The 14,255-nt window shown below is 45.3% G+C and overlaps 1 protein-coding gene across 2 annotated transcripts in view; it reads left to right on the top strand.

The window, feature by feature from the left end:
* The first annotated feature begins 8 nt into the window (after positions 1-8).
* The window catches only part of gba2 (glucosidase, beta (bile acid) 2), a 20,283-nt gene continuing 6,036 nt past the window's right edge, over positions 9-14,255 (top strand). Inside the window, exons 1-9 of one of the 2 annotated variants that reach the window (XM_064343747.1) lie at positions 9-107; positions 1,576-1,884; positions 8,111-8,202; positions 8,409-8,524; positions 9,301-9,519; positions 10,069-10,308; positions 10,509-10,611; positions 10,898-11,051; positions 13,229-13,354. In XM_064343747.1, coding sequence (XP_064199817.1) covers positions 1,694-1,884; positions 8,111-8,202; positions 8,409-8,524; positions 9,301-9,519; positions 10,069-10,308; positions 10,509-10,611; positions 10,898-11,051; positions 13,229-13,354 — 1,241 coding nt within the window. In that variant the 5' untranslated portion in view covers positions 9-107; positions 1,576-1,693. The other variant, XM_064343746.1, reaches the window with a different exon arrangement.

Here is a 14,255-nt window from a genome sequence, read left to right on the forward strand (position 1 = left end):
AACGTAGGTATATTTTTCTATTGGCCATCCAGAACTGCACCGTGGCATCTTTGATGTCAAGGGATAGCTATAAGCAACAACCAAAACTGGCAAACGGGGACTCTAATGTAAGTGTTAGAGATGCATAATATCAACAGTATCTCTTGAACAAATTGTAAGCCTTGTTAATGCAAAAACTTTATATTTTGTATCAGCTAAGTACATTAATTCGACACAATTTCTTTAAAGACACATTTATGTAGTCGGCGTTAAAATGTGTCCTCCCACGTCTGTTCGAGTTGGTCTAGGCTTGCACTCGGAGCATTAGTTCAGCGGTGCTGGATGTGGAGCGATTTCCGTATCGTCGGCATAGATTAGCAAAGGTCTGAGAGTGTATTTGGGGTATAGGGTTCTGCAGTGGCTTGGACAACCCACTATTTATCTGGAAGATACTAACACCCTTTTTTCACAATGCGTATACAATGACGGATGTGTTATATACTTACTGTTGGTACATATGCTGCTTTCATTTCTGTTTAGGGTGCTTTATAGAAATATAATTTGTACAAGTAGCTGATGTTATATTGCTAGTTCTTGAGATACCTCGTGTAAATACACTGTCGTATCTAGCTGTGTGATTTGGTGGCGTTAGGCAACAATTGGCTCCAGTCATCTGAAGTTTTTGGAAACCTCTGGATTACTGCCAGAATACAGCTGAGCCATAACTACAGCAGGATATAGCAGTTTCGGCCAGCGGGAGAAATTTTGCCCTGTAACTACAAGGCTACTTAATGGGAAAGAAAGCGGCGAGCCTTCTTCGTTCGAGACAAGGGTCACTGGAATAGCAGAATAAAAGGGTCATCCCAAATGCACACATTGTCGTTTCTATTATATCGGTATCTGGGCTGGTTTCTGCAGAATGTAGATGCTGTTCTGCAGTACAGGAAGCGCTGTGCGATTACAGTTGTTGGACAGGCCGACTGTTTGTTATCGTGAGGGGTGTGTAAGTTGGTATGCTCACCCAAGACCGTCACTATGCACACCTGAACGCTGCCTGGGGTGTGTGCCATTGTTCTGAAGCCCACGCCTAGCTTACTTGCATTGTAGATTGTGCCGGTGAAGGGTAACGTTGATTAAGGGTAACTAATTGAAATGCCCATTTCGGCATTACCTGCTAGACGACACTGCAGTTGTGTCTGCGACAGATGCCAGTTGGCGCTGGTGGTAAAGGTGCACAACCACCACCTGTGAAGGTTTGAATTAATCTCTATCGCTAGACACTGGATACTCTGCAAATGGTGTACATAGATTTACCTGGCTTGCTCTGTTCTATGGAGTTGTATAATCGCCATTCGAATATTTAAAAAAAAAAAAAAATAAATAAAAAAAAATAAATAAATCTCGGAATACAAACTTGACAACATTGAAACGATCGAAGCCATTCTGTTCATTGCGTTGGAGAAACTTAAGTAGGCTACAATTTGAGCAGGTATATCAGAGGATGTAGCGACTTCTGAGAATGAACATATTAGTGTAATCTAACTGAATTTCATCTAAACCACTGTCTTTACTATTAAAAACGTCGAACGCCACAAGCTTGGAGAATTCATTGGAAGATCTTTGTCGGGGATTTGACGGAAGTTCACCGGTAAACGACACCGTTTTCCTAAGACCGCACTTTTACCCGGACCCAGTGAACCGACCATTGGCCCAGATGGAGCCCAGTGAGAGCAACTCAACCACCGAACTTATGAGCCGGTATGTCTCGTCTGAGCCTGGATATGGGGTTCCGGCGGAAGGTTGGCGGATCTGTTTGGCCCACGAGTTCAAGGAGAAGCGAAAACCATTTCAAGCTAAAGACGTGTCCCTGTCCAACGTCATGGAGCACATTGGGCTGGGTGTCAGGTAAGAAGACAGATCCCCCTCTAGCCACTGCGCCACTCTGTGGCCCCAGGTTTTCCAGATTGCATTTGCTACATCTGCATTGAGCCTAGTCGCTATGGTGCTCCCCCAGGGGAGCTCTAATTGCTCTGAAATTACTGAAGCCTTATATGGAAACTGGCACATTTGGACTGGCTCTGCAAGACTGGCTTCTCTGTATAATTGAGATGTGACTTGCATTCCAACAGGGTGTTTTGTTGAATTCTCAGCTGCGAGGAACTGCATAGTTTGTCCCTGTGTTGAACTAACCACCTCTAGAATCTCTTAATTCCTGAATGAAGTGTAACCCACGGCCAGCACTGATCTCTGTTTAAAATTGTGACGTGATTATACTGACAGCATTATAAACTGTAGCCCAAAGAGACAAAATAAGTGGGCCGTGTCTCAGAGGCTGATCTTTCAGTTTGCCCTCCCCCCATCACCATCCTTTGTTTGAGAACTAGGTGCAACCTGTTTTTTTATCGCGTGGCATGAGGCCCAGTTGATTCTGTGAGACAGGTAGAAACGATAAGTGTGGCAGTCCAGCCGGAATTAGGACATCTTTCTGGAAAGGTTTTGTTTGTGACATGATTAGATTTGGCAGGGAATACTAGAGGAGCTGGTGCGGCAAGTTAGTCTGGAAGTATGGGAAGGTAGGGTTGTTCGGGGAGTCTGACCTGTATGATGGGTGTCGAATGGTTACCCTCAAACCTTCAGGCAAACTCACAACATGGAAACGCCCACTTCCCCCCGCTTCATACTCATTACCTGTGTGCCTTGGAGCTGACCCCGGGGATACTATGACCATATGCCCCCTCAGGGATAGTACGGCTGTGGGCCCCTCAGGGATAGTATGACAGAGCTCCATTCAGGGTTAAACACCTCCCAGCAGGGTCAGAGTATTAACTGCTACTCAATGCCACCACCACATCCCAGCTTTTACAATAGCAGGCTGGATCATATCTCCTTACAATGAGTGTTTGTCGTCGTTTGCGTGTATGTGTGTTTTGGTTTGTTTGTGTGTTATTGTTTTTCTGTGTGCTTGTGTGCGTTTGTGTTTGTGTGTGCATGAATATGCATGCCTGTGTGTGCATGCATGTACTTGCGCCTGTGTGTTTGTTTTCATGTGTGCTTGTGTGTGTATGTGGGGGTGTGTGTGCATGGGCACGCATGCTGAATGTGAAGAGGCCATTGGACACAGTGGGGATCATAGAAGCGCCTCCTTGTCCCTGGTCCCTCCAGCACCTCTCCATACAGCTGTCAGTGACGACCACTGAGAGCTAACTACGCTTCATGCTCTGAAGGAGTCTTGAAACCAAGCGGCAGCCCAGGGCCCGTTTGCACAGACCAGACCTGGTCAGAAGCGCAGCCAGCTGCCTCGTGTGCAGAAACATCAGCAGTTAGAGGGGATTATGAAAAACAAACAGGCGTTGTTCTGCAGCCCAGTTCCCCTGTGGCACAGAGCTTTGCGCCATGGTAATTTAGGTTAATGATTGATTGGGTTTCACTGTAACCTTGCTGTCTCCTGTGTGCTTGCATAAATGGCACCAGTCCGTCGCTGAACAAAAATGCTGGGTTTATATCATTCTCAGAAACCCCTTCTTCTTCTCTTCAGCTATTCAAGCAGTGGAAATTGTTATTTTCAGGATTATTTTCTGTATGAGGTATCACCTTCCCTTCACATTAGATGCACAGACTTTAATTCTTTTCAATTAAAGTGTAAATCTCTATAACTGAGATTGAGTTTTATAACTGCTCGTTGAGGTTGTGCAATAAAGATAGTGCTATCATCACCATTGTCATCACTGGCAATATACTTGGGTATATTGGGTAAACTTAATAACATGTTGCACCTTTAGCAGCAATAACTGCAACCAAACCCTTTCTATAATTTCATATCAGTCTTCCACATTGCCGTGGGGGAAATTTACCCCGCTCTTCTTTGCCAAACTGCTTTAACCCTCCTGTTCTGTTCATTTTTTAGGTACAGCAAAAATGTTCCCGGGTCAATCCCCATACAGGGGGCGTTTGCAAATACATGAAATGAACCATTTTCATTTAAAATGTTGATTACACTAATTAAGGCCAGTAGAAGAAGTTTCATACTAAAAAAATAATTTTAAGTATTTTTCCTAGATTTTCAAACTTTAAAAAGGGTCAATTTGACCCGCAACATAACAGGAGGGTTAATTCAGAGAAATTGGTAGATTTTTGAGCAAGAACAGCCTTTTCAGGTCCTGCCACAGCATCTCTATTGGGCTCAAGTCAGGACTTTGTCTAGGGCACTCCAGTACTTTAATTTAGTTTTTTTTCAGCCGTCTGGATGTGGACTTTTGTGTTTTGGATCATTGTCTTGCTATAGCCTATAACCCAATTACACTTCAGCTCACAGACAGATGACATTCTCCTTAAATTTTTTTTGGTACAGAGCAGAATTCATGCTACCTTCAGTAATCGCAGGCAACAAAGCATGCCCACATCATCACACTAGCACCACCATTTTTGACTGTTGGTATGATGTTCTTGCTGTGAAATGCTGCTTTATGCCAGACATAATGGAACCTGTGTCGCCAAAAAAGTTCCACTTTTAACTCATCTGTCTATAGGACATTATCCAAAAAGGATTGGGGGTCATCCATCCCATTTTTGCCAGGTCTCTTTCTTATTGTAGAGTCATGAACTCTAACCATAGCTGATGCTAGGGAGGCCTGCAGTTCTTTGGATGTTCCTCTGGGATCTCTTGCGACTCCCTGGATGAACTGTCGTTGTGCCCTTATAAAAATTTTGGCAGGCTGGTCACTCCTGGGAAGATTCACCAGTGTTCCAGGTGTTCTTCATTTGGAGATAATGGCTCTCTGTGGGTCGGTTGAGTCCCAGAGCCTTAGAAATGGATTTGTAACCAATTTCAGACTGGTATATTTAAACTTTTTTCTTATCTCTTCTAGAATTTTCGTGGCATAGTGTGCTTGTAGAAACTTTGTGGCGATTACATCACTCTGATGGTAAGGTTCAGATTCAACAGTTGCAGTTAAGCCTGGCTGTATTTAATCATCTGAATTGAATTATTAATTTGGTTTATTGGTTGATTGAGACACTAAGGGGGCGATTACTTTATCACACAGGTAATATTGGTGTTTGATAACTTTTTTCACTAAATAAATAAAATGATTATTTAAAAAATGTGTTTTATATTTACTCAGTTTTTATTTGTCTAATATTACATTTTGTTTAAAGATCTCAAATCATTCAGTGTGACCAATATGCTATAATAGAGGAAATCAGGAAGGGGAAAATAATTTTTTATGGCACTGTATATTAAGGGAGCTATACTTCACTTTGTGACAAAGCCATAATTGCTCCTCCTGTCCACTCCCTTGGGTGGCATCTTGGTCAACAGCTAGTTAGCCTAAGCGTGGATGTTTTCATCCACTGCAGTTGTTAGCGATGGTGTGCTGGCTCATGGTGAGGGGGGTTTAAGGAGCTATACTTCACTGCTGATCGGGCAGCTTTCTGCCGAGGTTCAGCTTCTTGTGCTTCTGCTACTGTATTTTGTTGCAATAACACTGCTTCGTTCAGGCATTCTAGTTATCAGCGTTGGATTTATCATGGTGGAGCTGCTCAGAGCTGTGTGTGTGCGCGCGCAAGTTTGTGAGCGCGTGTGTGTTCACTGTGTTTGTGGGCTCAGATGTGCATGTGTGTGTTTGCCTATTCTTCTGTATACAGTGTGTGCTTCTGTGCTTGCATGCCAGTGGTTTTTGTGTTGTCTGTGTGTGAGCTCCCCATGACACACTTTTAGTAGGTCATAGTTTGCCTCTGTGCAGAGCTCTACCCTTCCACACAACAGCTAAACGAACCAGAGCTCTGTGTGTGTGTGTGTCTGTATGTAACGTGTGTTTTTGTGTTAGGCAGATTAGAGCTATCCCTCATGCCTGCAGAACAGACAATTCCCGGCTTTATCCTATGATCCCACAATTCCCTGCCCTTTATTTTCCCCTCTGTCTCCACTCTGCCCCGCTCTTTTCCTCTGAATCAGCCTCTGTTCCCAATGGGGCTTGTGTTGGGTGTTAAAGGCCTTTCAAACAGCTGTGGCTGCATTTATGGAAGCCCTGAATGGGCCCTGTGAGAGGGGAAGGAAGGAGTGCCTGGGACAGAGGGACTGATGGACATACGGACAGAGAAAGAGAGAGAGAGTGAACCATGTATGGAGTGCAGGATGCAGGCTTTGGCCTGTCAGCTGCCAGAAACCACTGCGTCTCTTGACCGGAAGCACTCTGGTTTGTTACGACACAGACAGAACGGCCACAAAGCTCTGTGTACAGCCAGCATATGTGGTTTAAAACTTATTTTGCATTTATGCAATGACATTTAAGTTCACCATCCCGTTCTTGTACTGTTTAGCAGAAGTTGGCGGTGTAAAATTGACGGCAAAATAAATGAGGTCCAAATTTTGATAATGTAACATGTCGCCAGAGAGTGACAAGAGGGAGAGAGCAATCCCGGTCGACCATCCAACACTTGTAGGTACCCGGCCAATTGCGTCCCCAGGTGCCCTGTCACTAGCTGATAAATGTTCCCGTGAGATTCAGCTCTGCCTGTCTTTTCTGTGCTGTGTATGTTTGCCACAGGGTGAAAAAACTCTTCACCTACCAAATGAAAGTGGTTGCTATTAACTATTCCCTCCAAGCATTCGCTTGCTAGTCACAATTCTTATTTACCAGTTTCATTCCCATCTTGCCTGCATGCACCTGCCAGTGCGGAGTACCGGCTGTGAAATTCTTCTCAGGCAGTATCATCTGGCGTCAATCAAGCTGCCTGCATTCAGTCGGTTTAAAAGCCAGATTCCCCTGTCAGTGCACACGCTAGACAATGGAATGTTCCGTGGCCTTTTTTTTCCCTGAATTGGGTCTAATCTGGATGCGTCAGGCCGAAGCCACAAAAGCAGAACTGCGCGAGCTCTGCTGATTCAGATTCTATCCCCCGTCGCATGCTCTGTAGCGCGCTGCCACAGCGAGGCACGCAAACCCACCTCCTGCCAGAGTGCTGACTCCCTGCGGCAGATTTGCTGCGCTTGTTGCATGCACAATGTCCTGTGTTGTGTCTCCGCAGAGGCTTTCCTAAAACGGAGGGGATAAGGTAGTGAGTGCGTGAGTGAGGTGTTAGGGTTAGGCAATGCGGTTAGGTTAATAGCCAATATTTGCATCATCAAGCAGTTCTTGGAGAATTTTAATTGATCAGAGATTAGTAATGATCAGGCCGCAGAAATGCTCGTGTGATGGAATCTCAATTGGGCATGAGCTGCATACTACTACCTTTTAAAATGGTGGAGTGGCTTAATTTTCCCCTGTCCAGTGTCTGAAGACAACACAGGGCTTGGTTGTCTCGTGTCAATTGTTAAAGATGCCAACTTATCCCATTGTGATGTTAATTATTAACTTGTTAATTGATAACATTAATGGTAAGAGTTCAGATCTAAAAACAATTCTGATAGTGCAGACATTCCAAGCATAGTTGCCCCTGCCAACGCTTAATTCCGAACGGCATTTAAAAATGGATGAGCAGATTAGAGCAATTATGAAGTTTCTTTTTGCTTGTTAACATGGAGCATTGATATAAATTCAATGAAGTTTCTGTCTTGCTGGGTCATACAGTAGCATTGCCCACCATGTGGCTGATATAGATTGCAGTTCACCTAGAATTTGCTAGGTGGGGAAACAAATAAAAAAACATTTAGCCTTTGTTGTTGCTGCAGTTGCCTGGTGATGTTAACCCAGAATTCCCTTGTAGATGCTTTAAATTACCAATGCCAGAATTCCCCTGGAAACACTGTGTATAAAAACAGTAATGCAGTTGTCTTACCATAAGATTCTTCTTTTCTCTTGATAAGACTGTTCAGAAACAGATAGGCTACATTGTATAACACAATAGGATTATGACTAAAATGCAGATGAAGTTTGAGCAATTAAAAACACAAACAAAACACAGGAACTGATTCATTTTTGAAGTTTTTTAAAAATTGTTTATGAATATGAGACCAAAAGCACAGTGTTCTCCAACACAGCAGCCTATTAGCAATACTCTCATTTTAGCTTGTGCAATGTGTAACTCGGTAAAGCAGTGTTAATGTTTGCCGATTGGTGGTGTAGCTGGCGTGCTGTTGCTGCTGTCCAGAGTAGCTCCTCTCTGTAGCCTGGCCTCTTGTTTCTGTTGGCAGGTATCTCAAGTGGTGGTACAAGAAGACCCAGGTGGAGAAGAAGGCTCCCTTCATTGACATGTTCCGGGCCCTTCCGCTCCGGCAGATTTACGGTGCGCATGTGGTCGGCACATGTTCCCTCATAATGTGAATCGTAATCATTACATTACATTACATTATTTATTTACATTACTGTGAATGCCGCACCATTATAGTTATTATAAATGCAGTACTCTAAGAGATTATCAATTATTCAGCACACTGTATAATGGGAAGCAAAGTAATGTACGGAGTTTTAAACGTATCTTCTTTTTCTTAGGGGTTCCTTTAGGGGGATTTGGAGGAGGAACCATTACTCGTGGGTGGAGGGGGGAATTCTGCAGGTGGCAACTGAACCCTGGGATGTACCATTACAAAACCGTCTTCGCCAATCAGGTAAGCGTGGATGACGGTGTTCTTGTGTCAAAAAGTGACACAAAAATGTTTCATGAATGTTTCTTTGGCAACTGAACAACAAGGTATCGTTTTGATGCTGGCATAAGTACGTCCGCAGGCATATGAGACTGCTGGAAGGCCACAGTGTTTGTCGGTTTATTGTGTCTTTCAGCACTTTAATAGTGATTAGTTCAAGTCCTTGATTGGTTAAAGAGTCCATGCCCCTTGCTTCTAAAGCCTAAATTTGCTGTGTATGGAATGTGTTTGACACCCCTGCATTAATGTCTGGGTAAAAAAAAATTGAGCATGGATGAAGACCTGTGCATGCACATGCACGCACACACCGGAGTGCAGCTCAGTTCTCATTCACACAATTGGCTGGCCTGTGAGATTGTAATCGAGTCACCGTATCACTCTACAATCCACACTCTCCAGGTGTTGCAGTATTCATGAGGAGGGATAAATAATGGATTGGATCAGACCCTGACTCCACATTAAATCACTCTCCCAGTCTGTGTGTGTGTGTGTGTGTGTGTGTGTGTCCTTGTAGTGTTTCCCTACTGACCTCCTCTAACGCTGCATTCCCTCTAGTGACTGTCACATGGTTTATCCATATCCTTCTGAACTCTTCCTCTGTCTCTCTGTGTCCCCCCTGTTCTCAATGCACCTCCCTCTTTTCCTCCACCTCTCCCAATCTTATCACCCACCCTCTCCCCCTCCTGTTCCCCCACCCCCCTCTCCTCTTCTCCTCTCGCTCCTGCTCGTCTCTCCCTCAGTTCACTGTCTGCCTGCGTCGCGGGGGCCAGACGGTGTACCAGCAGGTCCTGTCTGTGGAGAGGCCCCCCACCCTGCAGGGCTGGAACTGGGGCTACTGCGGGGAGTACGCCTTCTACCACGCCCTCTACCCCCGCGCCTGGACCGTCTACCACCTGCCCGGCCAGAACGTCACGCTCACCTGCCGCCAGGTGTCGCCCGTCATCCCACACGACTACAAGGTGCTTGGGACACACTCGTTCCCTTCGTTAAAGTCCACCTGTCCAAATGTTTACCCACAACACTTTGCGTCGTGGGAAGAGATATGGTTCTTTTTTTGTGGGTACCTGTAGCTGTAATGTGGGCAGCTGATGCAGACGCAATGACTGGTGATGCGAGTGACTTACCCCTGTAAAGCAGGGGTGGCCAGCCCTGTTCATGGAGAGCCACAGGGTCTGCCATTTTGCATTGTTGCTCACCACGTAATTTGATTAGTTAAAGCAGTTTAGTATGCGTTGGGCTCGCTTCAGGCACTTTAAAACCCAAAGCCAGTGTACCCTCAGCACCTGGGCTAGCCACACCTGCAAGATAGCTTCTAATTACAGTCTGAAGATGGATACAATATCAGGGCCACTGTAGACTTCTTTCGAATAATTAATAAACATATGGAGTCTGTGTGCTTGAAGAGATGGCTCTTAGAAAATAGCTTTCTTTTTTCCTCTCTCTCATACTCTCTTGCTCACACTGGTCATTCTTCCTCTCTCACTCTTTCTTCATCCCTCCTTCCCCAGGACTCCAGTCTCCCTGTGGCAGTGCTGGTGTGGGACATAGAGAACAAGAACGACTTCGCTTTGGAGGTCTCCATAATGTTCACCATGACTAATGGCTCGGGCCACAAGGATGACAAAGGCGGGGGACACTGGAACGAACCATTTCACCTGGAGAAGGAGGGGGAGGCCGTGTCTGGGGTCCTGCTCCACCACTGCACCCCTGTCAACCCTTACACTTTGTGCATTGCGGCTCGTGAACAGGTAATGCACCACCATGCGCGTAAATGCATAAAAACTGAAACAACATCGCTGGTTTTAAATACTGCACTGCTGTAGTCAAATCGTCACATTATTTATTACCTGATGCAAATGTGGCAAGCATATGAAAGTTAGGTGCAGGGAATGTTAAGTTTTTTGGATGAGATAATAATTCTGGAATTGTGTGTGTGTGTGTGGCTCAGTCTGACAGGGAGACGTCTTATCAGACTGCATTCAGCCCCAGGGGAACATGTGGGGCGCTGTGGAATGACCTCATCACTGATGGACGTCTAGACTCCCCCACAGGTAGGCCTTAAGGACTGAATACCAGGTTGATACTATTGGAAAAACAATGTGAGGCATAGGCCCGACCATTATAATTTTACCATCCAGTGGATCTGCTGTCCAATCACAGTCCTGATGTCAGTCCCCAATCATGTTTCCACGTGGTGTACTGTAGCTATGCAACAAGTACTCAGCATTGATTGTAGGTCTGGTGCTGACTGTGATGATTGGGGTACAAAAACAACATACAGTAGTGTTCCTCGGATATGCGCTAACCCCCTTCCCCACCCGTCTCTGACTGCTCCAGGGTCGAGCCCGCCCACGCAGAAGGGGGAGAAGGTGGCCGCTGCCCTCGCGGTGGGCTGCACAGTCCCGGCTCACGGACACAACAGCGTGGAGTTCAGCCTGTCCTGGGACATGCCCGTCATCACCTTCGGCTCCCGGGAAAGAGAACACATCAGGTACAGGTCCTCCCTGCTTCCAGAAGACCGTACACACACAAACACACACACACACACACACGCTCACACACATACACACACACACACACACACACATGCACGCATGCACACACCGTACACACCACGCAAACACACGCACCACACACAAACATGCACACACAAACTCAAAAACACAAGGATGCGGAAATATACACAGTTGATAGTTACACAGAAATACTTATAATCCCATTACTTTAAAATGTGTTCATGTAGAGAGTCCAGACTGATGCACAATAATACTAAACCTTACCTTGAGACTGTTCAAACAATTACAAATAAATAATATATAAATCACTAGTATCAGGACTGATTTATTTGCTGTTTGAGAAACTCTGTGTTGTCAGCTGGCATTCTGTTATTCTTTACAGATCGACATGTCCTGGCTTGCTGTAATTGAAAATTTGAGTGAAATGTTGATAAATACTGCCTCCAGCATAATGTGTGGGATTCACACACACACACACACACACACACATGCACACACACAGACACGCACACGCACACGCACACACACGTACGCACACGCACAAACCCACAAAGGACCCCGAGGCCTTTGAAACACAATGGTGCCTTCTTACTGATTGGCTTTCACAGGCAGGTGTCCCAGGAATGTTTAGTGTAGTAGAATAGTGGTTTAATGTGATCAAACCTACTGTAATCTTGAGCCCACATCACAGTCACCTGTCTGTCTGTCTTGAAAGTCTGGTAAATTCTTTTGTAACCTGTTTTTCCTGAAAATGGGGCATTGCTCAGTTTCAGTGGAATGAATGTATTAACACAGGCTTGCCTCATTTAAAATTCCCCGAGTTTGAATTCCCCTGTAGGCGCCCGTTCCTTGGCTTTCAACATAATGAGCTCTGAGCTTGACAATCAGATGAAATATGCCTCCTGCATCTGTATAAATATGCCTCTTGCAGGCGGTATACTACAGAGTGTGTGTGATGTGTTGCAGGAGGTATACTGCAGTGTGTGTGATGTGTTGCAGGAGGTATACTACAGAGTGTGTGTGATGTGTTGCAGGAGGTACACTACAGAGTGTGTGTGATGTGTTGCAGGAGGTACACTACAGAGTGTGTGTGATGTGTTGCAGGAGGTACACTACAGAGTGTGTGTGATGTGTTGCAGGAGGTACACTACAGAGTGTGTGTGATGTGTTGCAGGAGGTACACTACAGAGTGTGTGTGATGTGTTGCAGGAGGTACACTACAGAGTGTGTGTGATGTGTTGCAGGAGGTACACTACAGAGTGTGTGTGATGTGTTGCAGGAGGTACACTACAGAGTGTGTGTGATGTGTTGCAGGAGGTATACTACAGAGTGTGTGTGATGTATTGCAGGAGGTACACTACAGAGTGTGTGTGATGTGTTGCAGGAGGTACACTACAGAGTGTGTGTGATGTTGCAGGAGGTACACTACAGAGTGTGTGTGATGTGTTGCAGGAGGTACACTACAGAGTGTGTGTGATGTGTTGCAGGAGGTACACTACAGAGTGTGTGTGATGTGTTGCAGGAGGTACACTACTGAGTGTGTGTGATGTGTTGCAGGAGGTACACTACAGAGTGTGTGTGATGTGTTGCAGGAGGTACACTACAGAGTGTGTGTGATGTATTGCAGGAGGTACACTACTGAGTGTGTGTGATGTGTTGCAGGAGGTACACTACTGAGTGTGTGTGATGTGTTGCAGGAGGTACACTACAGAGTGTGTGTGATGTGTTGCAGGAGGTACACTACAGAGTGTGTGTGATGTGTTGCAGGAGGTACACTACAGAGTGTGTGTGATGTGTTGCAGGAGGTACACTACAGAGTGTGTGTGATGTGTTGCAGGAGGTACACTACAGAGTGTGTGTGATGTGTTGCAGGAGGTACACTACAGAGTGTGTGTGATGTGTTGCAGGAGGTACACTACAGAGTTTGTGTGATGTGTTGCAGGAGGTACACTACAGAGTGTGTGTGATGTGTTGCAGGAGGTATACTACAGAGTGTGTGTGATGTGTTGCAGGAGGTACACTACAGAGTGTGTGTGATGTGTTGCAGGAGGTACACTACTGAGTGTGTGTGATGTGTTGCAGGAGGTACACTACAGAGTGTGTGTGATGTGTTGCAGGAGGTACACTACAGAGTGTGTGTGATGTGTTGCAGGAGGTACACACGTTTCTTTGGCGGTAAAGGAGACGCTGCGCCATCCCTCTGTCACTACGCCCTGACGCACTACAGAGACTGGGAGAGACAAATAGAGGCCTGGCAAGGACCCGTTTTGCAGGACAGGTACTCATACTCACACAGTCTCACACTCACACACATACTCGCACACACACTCACGATCACACTATCCAGCAGCCAACAGCTGACTCCTTTGCACCTGCTTGTGTGTGTTGCTGTACCATTCGCAGACTTGGACGAGTCCGATGTTGTTGTACTTTTCCAGGCTTGCTTTCCCCATGTAAAGAAACCCTCGACTTTACTTCTGATGTGGTTGAAAAGTACTAAACTGCATTCTCTGAAACATCTGGGATGATGTCATTGAGACAGCTGTGAGTGGGACACATGCTGCTGCATTCAGATTTGTCCGTAAAAGCCCTACAACTACAACAACAAAAACTAACAATAAACTGAAGAGAGACGTATTTGCCTGTGTTGGTTACCTGATCTGATTCATGTGGCTGACGTTCCCAACCCTAACCATGCTGTCACGCATCTTAACAGTGGCAGTGATTTGATCACAATTTTGCTTAATCTCTACGCCTACTGCTGGTTTTCTTATCATGCAAGTTGTCTTGATGCACTTACTTTTCCTCTTTTGAGTGCACTTACAGTATGCAGAGGAATGAGGTAAGGTAATCAAACGTGTGTTGGTACAAAATACCTCCCAAACAATGTATCCATAAATAGCATTAGGAAAAAAAAACAGGCAAGCAAACTGTATTACAAATTTCATATTTCGACTCATATTCCATATGTCAAAAAGCATATTTCAAATAAGTTTTGAAAATACGGTCATCAGAGTTTAGTTGAGATCATGTCTCTGGACAAGAGCATCTATTAAAGTAATACAATGTAATGACTTTCTTCTGTGCTCTCTCCCCCTCCCCTTCACTCTCTCTACCCTTGCTCTCTTGCTCTCTCTGTCTCTCTTTCTCTCACTCTACCCTTGCTCGCTTGCTCTCTC

This window comes from Anguilla rostrata, chromosome 7, assembly GCF_018555375.3.
Source record: "Anguilla rostrata isolate EN2019 chromosome 7, ASM1855537v3, whole genome shotgun sequence".
Taxonomy (NCBI): domain Eukaryota; kingdom Metazoa; phylum Chordata; class Actinopteri; order Anguilliformes; family Anguillidae; genus Anguilla; species Anguilla rostrata.